The sequence below is a fragment of the Triticum aestivum genome, chromosome 3D (assembly GCF_018294505.1).
Source record: "Triticum aestivum cultivar Chinese Spring chromosome 3D, IWGSC CS RefSeq v2.1, whole genome shotgun sequence".
Lineage (NCBI taxonomy): Eukaryota > Viridiplantae > Streptophyta > Magnoliopsida > Poales > Poaceae > Triticum > Triticum aestivum.
In genome coordinates this window covers 7,098,288-7,109,887 of record NC_057802.1, presented here as the reverse complement: position 1 = coordinate 7,109,887, position 11,600 = coordinate 7,098,288, and the positions used below count along the sequence as shown (strand labels likewise).

The 11,600-nt window shown below is 48.1% G+C and overlaps 1 protein-coding gene across 2 annotated transcripts; it reads left to right on the top strand.

Moving 5' to 3' along the window:
• The first annotated feature begins 4,690 nt into the window (after window positions 1-4,690).
• LOC123076819 (eudesmanediol synthase) lies at window positions 4,691-9,354 on the top strand. 2 transcript variants are annotated; one of them, XM_044498960.1, is made up of 7 exons: window positions 4,691-4,870; window positions 5,088-5,379; window positions 5,470-5,842; window positions 6,012-6,230; window positions 6,433-6,568; window positions 8,300-8,524; window positions 8,725-9,354. In XM_044498960.1, exons 1-7 carry the CDS (start codon window positions 4,760-4,762, stop codon window positions 9,016-9,018), a joined length of 1,650 nt encoding a protein of 549 aa, XP_044354895.1. In that variant the 5' UTR covers window positions 4,691-4,759; the 3' UTR covers window positions 9,019-9,354. The 2 variants fall into 2 exon arrangements, with proteins under 2 accessions (XP_044354895.1, XP_044354894.1); XM_044498959.1 differs by having other exon boundaries at window positions 4,692-4,870; window positions 8,270-8,524.
• Window positions 9,355-11,600: the final 2,246 nt, after the last annotated feature.

Below are 11,600 nucleotides of genomic sequence, written 5' to 3'. Positions count from 1 at the left end.
GGCTACCTTGGCAGAAATTTTTGCGAGAGCAAAGCACGTTGCTGGTATCTCTTTCCAGCATTGCAAGAGGGATGCAAATTTGGTCACATATTACTTAGCAAAACACTCTTATGAGTTGAGCTCTTTTTTTGGGATGATGACCCCCCCGCGCGCGTGTTTCCTATTACCATACGTAATTCATGATGTAACTTTGTTGGCTTCAAAGTAAAGTGTGCCGAATAGGCATTCCCCTCAAAAAGAAAGGAAGGTATAGGTGTGATGTCTCAAAACACAAATTTATTGACCATTGTAAGAAATTGAGAGAGAAGAGTTTGTGTGAAACACTGTTGTATTCACGTACAGGAGAATTTATACAAGTTACAACATCTCATGGATCGGCCTAGCAGAACCCTAACAAACTACAAAGGAAGTGCGGGAGGTGGGTTATCCGATCCATGAGAATAGGACTTGCATGACCGCTGCCTTATCCGCTATTGTGGCATGTGAAACGGCTGCTAGCCTGCCATGCCTGTGGTGTACAAAGCTAGTTTCAACACCCCACGCAGTCGAAGCCTCGCCGTCGGAGATGCAGAGACTGGACCTGAATTCTTTGAATACCAATGGCGGCAGCCCTTTAGTCATCACATCGACAAACTGTTGCAGAATCGGTACATGCAGAACATGGACATGGCCGAGCGCGGATTTTCCCTGAATGAAATAAATATCCAGTTCTATGTGCTTGGTATGACGATGGTGCACCGGGTTAGCCGAGAGGTACACCGCGGGAACGTTGTCGCAGTACACCACCATGGCGCGTGGCCGACGCGGCAGTGAAGCTCCGAGAGCAGCTGATGTAGCCAGGAGAACTCCGCAACCTCCCCTCAAAAAAAAAAGGAGAACTCCGCAACCGCATTGGCGAGGGCGTGGCTGCCTCTGCGCTGGACCAAGACACCATTGGTTTCCGCTTCAAGGTCCAAGACAGGAGGGAGGGCCTGAGGTAGCGCACTAGCCGGGAGTAGAGCGTTGGGTGTCTGGGCACCAAGCCTAGTCAGATTTGGAGTAGGCGATGATGTCGAGCGACGAGGAGACGTGAAGCGTCAGGCCAAGGGCGGCTGAACCGCACACATAGCAGAAGATGCGCTTCACCAGAGCCCAGTGAGCGTCGCGCGGAGCGTGCATCTGGAGTCACAGTTGTTGCACGACGTACTGCAGGTCTGGACGGGTGAGTGTCAGGTACTGAAGGGCGCCAACAATACTGTTGTAGAACGATGCATCGGCGGCGAGGGCGCCTATCCTGAGCCGAGACCTTGCCCAAGGTGTCAGCGGCCTTGCAATCTGACATTCCGGCATGCTCCAAGAGCTCAAGCGCGTACTTCTTCTGGCATAAGAAGAAGCCGTCGGGGCTGCGTGTGATTTCCACGCCCATGAAGTAGTGTAGCGTGCCGAGGTCTTTGAGAGCGAAATCGCTCTGCAGAAGATTGACGAGCTGGCGTAGGAGAGTGTCGGTGAAGGCCGCGAGCACAATATCATCGACGTACAATAGAACATACGCTATGTCGTTTGTTCCTGTACACAAACAGAGAACCATCCGAGCGCGTGGTGGCAAATCCAATCTGCATGAGGTAGGAATCAATCCGCTAGTACCAGGTGCGGTGAGCCTGCTTGAGGCCATAGAGAGAGCGGAAGAGCAGCATACGTTGTTGGGGCGGGCGGGATCGACGAACCCCGAGGGTGCTGGCACTTGGCAAAAGACCTGCGCAAAGCGCCACCGCTGTCGAGTACGGGAAGGACAAGGACACCTAAGCTCCACGAAAAACGAAGCAAAATGTCACCGATGTCAAGTAAGTGACAGACAAGGATCTTCATCTGTAACCCTGACACGGGAAGAAGAACCACAACAACGTCCGCACGGACGACCAACAGGCAAAGGCACCACCGCGACCATGGTATTTGCCAAAGAACCAATCATACGGACAACCATCCGGGGCCGCTACCCGACTTCCATATCCCGAAACACCGTCAGTGTCGAGCGAAAATTGAGGGATAGCATGGAGGGTCTCCGCTTGATCGACTGTCCACGGATGCATCGGACCGTGTCCGTGAACGTATAAAGGTGTCAGCTTGATGATTGCCATTGAAGATGCCCTTCTTCTCGCGTGACCGACACAACTACGAGATGTGAACACAAACGAACCGAGATGCTAGTGTCGTGCCTCTGTCGGTCGGCACGCTGAAGCCCGCCGCTAGCAGAGGACAACAAGAGAATCATCAAGTCTCCTCCGTTGCGATGTGAACGCTGCTAGCTTGTCCTATGCAGCAGCTAGCAGTTCCAGCATGTGAACGGCGCACGGGACACTGGGTCGAGCTTCACGTGTCCGGCAGGTACACACATTTCACGTTGTCCTGGGGCATTGCACGAGAGATGATGTCAGGGCATCTTCAACGAGCAATCAGATGTTCGCGGACAGTTTCTTTTTAGACAGTACCTTATATATATCATATACAGTTTTTTTTTTCTTTTTTTGAAAAAGGAGGATGACCCCGTCTCTGCATTCGGACGATGCGTACAGTCATTTTATTAATTATTTACAAAAACCTTACAAAGTAATACATCGGTAAGTCTGAAGCCACAATCTTGGCAACATTTGTCGCTACTCCTATCCAGTTGATGAAGGGGCGCCGATAGTCCGACCCGAATACCAAACAGACCTCACACCAAAGCCTAACATCTAAAGCCAGTGACCTCAACCAAGCCGCATCGCTGGGTCTGGGGCAAATAACTGTCCGGTGCACTCTCAGAGACCGCCGGCGCCGTCTTTCACCGACCCATCTTCAGAGCAGGTACTTACGCATCCACCTTGCCAGGACTGCCGTCGACGCCACCACGGCGCCAGCCGACGCCACCTGCCTACGCGCGTCCATCATCACACATCTGCGCCAAGACCCTGCTGCGCCACGCTGCCGATACTCCACATCATCGATGTGTCACTTGAAACGCTGCTCCACCGCGGAAACCGTCCACTAGTCCCTCGAGCCAATGCACACCTTCAAGAATGACGTCCCCAAGGGGGGAACGACATAAGAGCGCCGCCGTCATTCGATCAACCGATCTAGGGTTTCCCCCGAAGGTAGCAGATAGAAGTGTGGAGCTTCTCCACGACAATGCTTTCAGGAAGGGGACGACACAAAAGAGCGCCGCCATCGCCGGCCTTGGCTACTAGCCAAGAGCCAGGTTTTCACCTGGATCTACTCGACGAACCTCCATCTAGCAACGTATGCACACACCACCATCGATCTCTGCCGCTGTGCAGCGCGCAGGCCGCGCCGGCCAGATCAGATCTGACTGGAGGCCATAGAACGCGTGCCGTCGACTTGTCCACCAGGCCCTCCATGCCGCCACCGCCGATTCGAAACCAGATGGCGCGCCGTCACATCACCGGTCGCCGCCACCGACTGCAGGCACCGTCGCCACGAGAACAAGGTCGACCGCCGCGCCCGCAGCCCACGCCGCCGCCCGTGGTCAGGCCGCTGGCCGCGCCCTCGCCGCGCCTCCACACGTTTTGGGGTCCCACAACAACCCCTACGACGCGGGAGAGAGGGAATACCCCGCCACCGCCGTCGGACCTCGGGCTTAGGTCGGCAGTTTCCCCCGACGGCGGCGGAGGGAGGGGAGAAGGGAGCTCGCGCCCCCGGCGGCTAGGGTTTGGGCGCCGCTTGAGTCGCCCTAGCGGGGACGACGCATATACAGTTACTTCTATGAACGCACGCACGCACACCCTATCCCTATGAGCACCTCCAAGAGACTGAGCCGGTACATCATCCTATGATTGACGAAGTTGACACAAACATCTTCGTAGTTGACGGAACATCTCCTCCCACTGAACGCACATCGCCGAAAGGCTTGAAAAAAATCTAGAAAAAAGAGCACAAGTGTCAAGTCTAGGACCTGATCTCTAGTGGGCCGGAGGTACCACTGTCTTCCTAACCATCCAACGATATATTGGTTCGCTGTTCGCGGACAGTTGGTCTGACGGAGGTCATGCAACGATATCCCTCATTTTCGGATTATGGATTTTGATTGATAGTTATCCAGGCGGGCTGAGAGGAAAGAGATGAGTGGAAGACATGGGTTGGGGGGAGACACAGTCCAATTGCCAGTGGGTCGGGCGGACCGTCCGGACTCATCTATAGCTCCCCCGATTTGAGGACGGTACCTGGGATTTGAGACATTCACATCAGTCCGTGGACGTTTGATAGCGTCGAAGGCTTGAAACTGTTCGGAATGTCCGATCAACATATTTAGAGGTGTTTTGGTGATGCCCTTACACAACTTGAAGAACCATAACATTATTGTTTGATGAAGTGGTTAAATTATTATTTTTTTGAAAGGGACGAAGTGGTTAATGAGTTTGCAAAGAAGGAAAAAGTTGATTCACCACTACTCTATACATAGAATTTTTTTAATGGGAAAGCTTTCAATCTGTTCATATTCAATCATGACAGTATAACGAACATAAAAAAATACAAAAATGAACATAAAAAAATACACTCAGATCCGTACACCATCTAGCGACCACTACAAACACTGAAGCGAGCCGAAAATGTGCCGCCGTCATTGTCCCTCCATCGCCGGAGCAGGGCAAAACTTGAAGGTACCATGGACCTTTTTTCACGTCCCTACCAGTTTCTGGGTCTATAAATATACATAGCTAGAGATCTGTATGCAGCACAAGTTTTATAGCTTTTCCAGAAATTTGCCACGCATCACCATTGATCAGATATGGACGCAACAAGTGCTGCTGCGGCCGCTGTGGAGATGGACGCCGGCGCTGCCTTCGCCCCGTCGGTGTGGGGCGACTTCTTCGTTACCTACGTCCCTCCTCCCACAGAGGTATGCCATGCCATGCACTCCTTCCTATCTGCACATCTAGTCTAGCTTGCCAATTTTATTTACCACGCATATACATACTATATGCAAAATCAAGCTAAAGCTTGGGTGCGAGATTACAGAAGTTTACGATGATGGCAGTATGCATTTGGTGTACGTGAATGTATACATGTTTGGGCGTGAGTACGGAGTACCTGAAATCCTGAATATGTACACGCAGAGATCGGAGGAGTGGATCAGGGAGAGAGCAGAGCAGCTGAAGAGGCTAGTGCACAGGATGTTCTTCTTGGAGGACGGCGAGGCCGTCGTCGGCGTGGCCAAGGCGGTGGCACTGGTTGACACGCTCGAACGGCTCGGCCTCGACAGCCTCTTCCGCGACGACATCGCAGTGGCCATTAGCCATGCCCACCTTGCCGGTGAGGAGTGGCCGGAGTATGTAGGCTACGATGATCTCCACGTCGCCGCCACTCGGTTCCGCCTGCTCAGGCAGCACGGTATCTGGGTGTCTACAGGTAGTTACATACAGCAACACGCTAACACACAAACTACTGTATTTTTAGGAGCGTTAACAAGTAATAAGTGCCGACTCTAAATCAATGCAGCTGTGTTGGACAAGTTCAGAGATGGCACGGGCAGTTTCAGCGCAAGCCTGAGCAGCGACCCAAGAGCTCTGCTGAGCTTGTACCACGCTGCTCACATGGCGGTACCGGGCGAAGCTACTCTAGACGACGCCATCGCTTTTGCACGTCGCCACCTCGAGACCATGAATGGTGAGCTCCAGTCACCGGTGGCGGAGCAGGTCGCCCGCGCCCTCGACCACCCACTCCCACGGTTCACCAGGCTGCTGGAGACCATGCGTTACCTCCCCGAGTACGCGCAGGAGGAGACGCACGATGGCACGCTGTTGGAGCTCGCTAGGCTCAAGTCTCACATCATGAGGTCCATTCACCTCAGGGAGCTCAAGGCCCTGTCCTTGTAAGTCCATAAGATTTTCCATTCCATTTGGAATTTTTCTTGACGATCAGTCCTAGAGTTGTGGTTTTCGTTAAAATCCCGTAGAGTGGTGTGATTTTGTGTTACCTCAGCACAAAAAGTTGTGTATTTCTGAAAATTTTCTCTTCTTTAAATCTCTATTACGCTGTAGGTGGTGGAGGGATGTTTACAACGCCGTGAATCTGAAGTACTGTCGGGACCGTATGGTGGAGGTCTACCTCTGGAGCTGCGGAATGATCCCAGAAGAGGAGCACTCACGCGCACGCTTGCTATTCGCCAAGACGTTTGGAATCGTGTCATTTCTGGATGATACTTTTGACGTCCACGCCACCATTGAGGAGTGCCATAGTCTTAATGAAGCATTTCAGAGGTATGTACGTAGAGCACTTCATTTATTTTTGAAGTTGCTCTGAAGGATCTACAATTAGTTGTTCAAAGCGGGGCGAAAGCCTTTTGCGGTAAACATGAGGTGCTCATTTTCTTTCTTAGAAATATAAAGCATATTTCCAAGCTTCAGTTTTGAGCTTCTATAGTTCAATCTTTATTAAACACATGTATATCTTTGTCTCTAGATGGGATGAAAGTGCGGTTTCTGCTCTACCCGAATACCTGTGCATGCTATACATCAAAACCCTAAGCAACTTCAAGGAATTTGAGGATCTTTTGGAGCCACAAGAGAAATACCGCATGTCTTACGCTAAAAAGGCGGTAAGTAGTACTTATTGTACATATACATATGCAGGTTTTAATTTGTTTTTGAGAAAATTCCACCCTCCCCATCGAGTCTAATAATTCGTTCAACTTATTCTTTATTTATTTTTATCAAACTTAACCTTCTCGTGTACATCTTCTAGTTCACGTTAGACCCCACCCGAATGGTCCATGCTCCCTTTGTCTCTATTAATTTCACTATTTTGTCATCCTGAGCACTTATATACTCCATCTGAAAAATTCTTGCCATGTTTTACCCAGTGAAAAAAATAGCGCCGAACTTAAAATATGCTATTAGCAATCCTATATCACACTATATCGTGCTATTGGCGAGACATTGATTGTATACTGATTTATATAGCGAGCCATTGCTCAACACACCATAGCATGCTATTAGCGGAGATATAACGGACACGGATTTTTGGCTCTAGGGATAGCATGCTCCCTAATGAACAGTAAAATCAAAATAAATAGTAAATATTTTTTCAAAATTCTGATATTTTTTATAGATGCTCATGTTAGTGTACCAAGTGTGCTTTACAATTTTCATGCCATACGGGATAGCAGTGCTTCGTCGGCGAAAAAAACAAAATTAAGTGTAACATTAGGAGATAACATTTGTTGTTTGACTTGTTTTTTTTTTGCACATGCCAAAATGCTGAAGTCTTCCCTTAAAAATTTGCAGGTAGCATTTAGATGTGACAATGAACGCATCTATTTTTTTTCAGTTTTTTTGACATTAGTAAAATCCATTTTTGGCATGCAGGAGCATGTGCTCCCTTGAGCCAAATTGAATATCCGAGATATATAACACACTATATTTACAGTGGTTTTACCCCTTGTGATATCGTGATGGCAAATGAATTTGCAAACAGCCAGACGTCTATACTAGTTTGGGACATGCCCCAATTATGTCACATGCCCCTCAATTTTCATCATTCTTTGAAATTTAGTCAAAATTCACCAAATTCTATGAAATCGTGTCAGTTCTGCTGAATAGGTGCAGCTAGCTAGACTCACTTTTCTTGTGCCATATGGGGTACATCCCTAGACCCTAGTGATACTCGTCAGGGACAAGTTCACAACTAAAGGGTACAATAATACACTGCTTTTTTTGCGGGTACAATAATACACTGTTGTACTCAATAATACACTAAAGGGTGCAATAATACACTGTCGGTCAGCAATAATTGTGAAATTTCACAACTAGGGGGTAAGAAGTAAATTTACTCTAAAATTATCAACGTTGTACTCCCTCCTGTTCAAAAGTAAGTAATATTTTAGGCATCCATTCCACGGAAACGTTTAAGGAGGACAGCATCATTTTAAGTATTCAGATTGAAAACTTTAAAACTGTGTATTTGCCTCCAAAAGTTATCCAAAATATTTTATTCACAAACTGTTGTAAAAGTAAGTAGTCAAAGAGTTAGATGGTGTTTGGTTCTCTAGTCCTAGGACTTTTTCTAGTCTCTAGGACTTTTTGAAAAACACTCTTAAGGAGGTGCTTCTAAGGACTTTTAGCAAAAAGTCCTAAAAAAGTCCCACCCTGTTTGGTTTGCTAGGAACTTTTTCTAGTCCCAACACAAAAAAGTCCCTGAAATCAAACACCCCCTTATATCTCAGAATACAATAAACGTCACTTATTTCAGGAGAGTTCCGGCTAACGGCTTGTTTTTGTCTTGTACATTGTGCATACAGTACCAACTACAGTCAGAATACTATATGCAGGAGGCCCAATGGACCAATGACAAGTACGAGCCGAGCTTTGAGGAACACGTAGAGTTGTCTGGCATGTCCACGGGCCTACCTATGCTTAACCTCATGGCCCTCATGGGTTATGATGAAACCATCGCAACCCAGGAGGTGTTCGAGTGGATGAGCGTGCCCGTCCCCGACACGGTCCGAGCCGGTGCACTGATCGGCCGCTTCCTCAATGATATATCCTCATACAAGGTATATTTCCCCCCGAAAAGAGTGGAGCATCCTCGGCCTCTGCACACAGCCACAAAATTGCATTCGTCCTTACTGAAAAAGGAAATTTCATTTATGAGATTAACCGCGTCCGTGTGTAGACCAATATATACGCGTTCATGCAGAGGCCGGGGGTGATTGTTTTAAAAAAAATATGTGGATCAATATATGCGCGTATGCAGTTGGGGAAGAACAAGAAGGACATGGGTAGCACCGTGGAGTGCTACAAGCTGGAGAAGGGGTCGACCGGGGAGGAGGCCGTGGCGGCGATCGCCGCCATGAACGAGCACATGTGGAGGGTTCTGAACCAGACGTACATGGAGGTAGACCGCGCGCTGCTGCCTGCAGCACAGCTGGTGGTGAGCATAGCCAGGACGTGTGAGGTCATCTACCTACGCGGCTGGGACGGCTACACCTTTGGCAGCCATGCCAAGGACCTTGTCAAGGCACTCTTCCTCGACCCTATCCCCCTTTAGATTGGATCGACGCAGCGTATACATACATATAAATAAACGTGCTACTGGTCAAGTTAGACATACTGCAATGAGCTCTACGTATCCGCTGTGTATTTACTACAATGGAGCACAATAATACACTGTTGCTGGCCGAGGGAGAAATTCTGCTCCAAGATGTATATGCTTGGTAGCTGGCAGAGCAATTCTGTAATCCTAAAACGTTATAACTTTTGTGTATGTTTTCAATAAAATAAATCTGGGTAGATGTCTCTATTTCCTCTTAGTTACTGATATTGTACATATTTGTGTATCAAAGACGAAACAAAATACTTAGCATTCTGTGGCGAGCAAGTCCAATCACTGTGTAGAGCTCACATTGTCTCAGTCTTATGCATGCATTCTATGATATATACTCCATCCGTCCCAAATTATTTGTATCTAACACTACGTCTCAGTCTTATATATGCTCACATTGTTTTCTAGATACGAATGTATTTGACACTACGTGTCTAGATACATCCTTATCTAGACAAATCTAAAACAAGTAATTTGGGACCGAGGTACATCCATATAAGACACGTAGATATGGATGTACATAGATTATATGAGCAGCGGGTTGCGCGGGCAGTTCATATTGCATGAAATACCTCCAGATTTTGAAAAAATATGAAAAGAAAAATTAATGTACATAAATTATATTAGGCGCATGTAGAACTTTTAATCATAGCCTCTTAGCAAGTGAATCTCTAGTAGTGCAAGCCATCTTAAGTTAGGTCTTGCCACATTAGCAAAAACATCACTTGGAGGGTAATGATTAGGAGGGAAACCAAATCTAAGCAACGGGATCATGCTAAATTGGCAACGAATTTTGTTTCTGATTCAGATGCGCCATGGGCCCACTACCGGAGCAACTGACCCATGAACCTGGCACACCCACGCTTATAAGAGGTCTTGGTCACTCTCCCTCTAAAAGACAAGCCTCGTAGGAGTCGTGCTCTACCTCCTCCCACATCCAATGTGAGACTAAACCCAACATCTCCATAGTCATTGATACATCTCAAACATATTTATAATTTTTCATTGTTTCGTGTTGTTATATTATCACTTTTCAATCATTTTTATAGCATTTTATATTTACTTTTTCTGGATTAACCTATTAATTCAGTGCCCAGCGCAAGATTTCAGCATGTTTTGACTTTTCAGAAAATCAATATCCACGAGTGTCAAAAATACCTGAGGATTTAATATGATTTTTCCAAGTATACAATTGCTTTATTTGTCTCCTTAGGGAGAGATCACATTGTCTCACTATTTAGAGCACTCCGAATGCTTTCTCTCCTAGCACAATTTAATAGGCAAAAGGTTGAGGTATCATTGTAATTAAAATAGATATAGAGGGGAGCTGTATGTTAGTGGAGATACAACTCTTAGCTCATTCCCGTATATGCAATGTAATTAAAGGCTCTGATCTGGTATGGCTTCTCTCCCTGTGTATGTCTCCTTCCTTTCTCCTTAAACTTAGACCACAGTGTTGAGATGATCAGATGATCACTAAACTAACTAAATGCAACACACTTAGATACAACACCTAAGAGGTAATGCATTGGAATAGTTGTCTCTAGAAATTTACACCACCTAAGATATCGCATTAAGAGCCAATGCATTGGGAGCCCCCTTAGGAACGCATAACACATACCATGACCACTGGTTTTTTTTTTACGAAAAAGCAGCAGGAGCTGAGTTTCATTGATGAAGAAGGAAAGTAGGTCTATGCTGTTACAAGGAGATGGCACCGGCAGCCATCCTGTACAAACCGGTTAAGAGCTACTCGAGGGGGGTCAAAGAACTTCGACATCGGCTTAAGCCCGCCATACAGCCAACATCTGGCCTCGTCTAGTATCTTGTGATGAACCTGTGTTACAGAGCTCGCTGTGGCATTGAAATCCTTGCATTGCTCTCCTTTCAGAGGCACCAGACGACTAGCAGGCACACGGCCCTCCATGTGGGTCTGTTGGCCTTCGGCAGCGAGGAGGTCTGCCTTCGGAATCGCTGCCGCAGGCGCCCCCGGTCGTGCAATTGAATGCTGTCGTATGGAGGCCCCAGCGCAGCCATCGTTATTGTCCAGACCATGGTGGAGAAAGGGCAGTTGGCGATGAGATGCGCTGCCGTCTCTGGAGCTTGCTGACAAAATGGGCAGAGGGGATCATGAGGGATTTGCCGCTTCGCCAGGTTGTCCGCCGTGAGGCACTTTCCCCTGAGCAGTAGCCAAGCAAACGCCTTCGCCCGCGGCGCCGCCTTGGCCTTCCAGATGATTTCGTTGTCCGTGGACTGGATGGATCCCTGGAACAACATGCGGTAAGCCGACGCCGCCGTGTACTCCCCAGAAGCAGTCCATTTCCATCTTATCAAGTCCGGCGTGTTAGGTTGATCTCTTTCCGTGTGGGCCCAACGGCCCACCGGGCCCCTGATCCGCGCCCTGATCGGGGGCGCCCAACCGCAATATGGTTGACGGGCCCCTGTCACGCAGCGCTACATAAAGAGGTGGGGGTCGGCGGCACGCAGTACGAGGTTCACCGCGTTGCCCGTCTCCCCACCGAAAACCC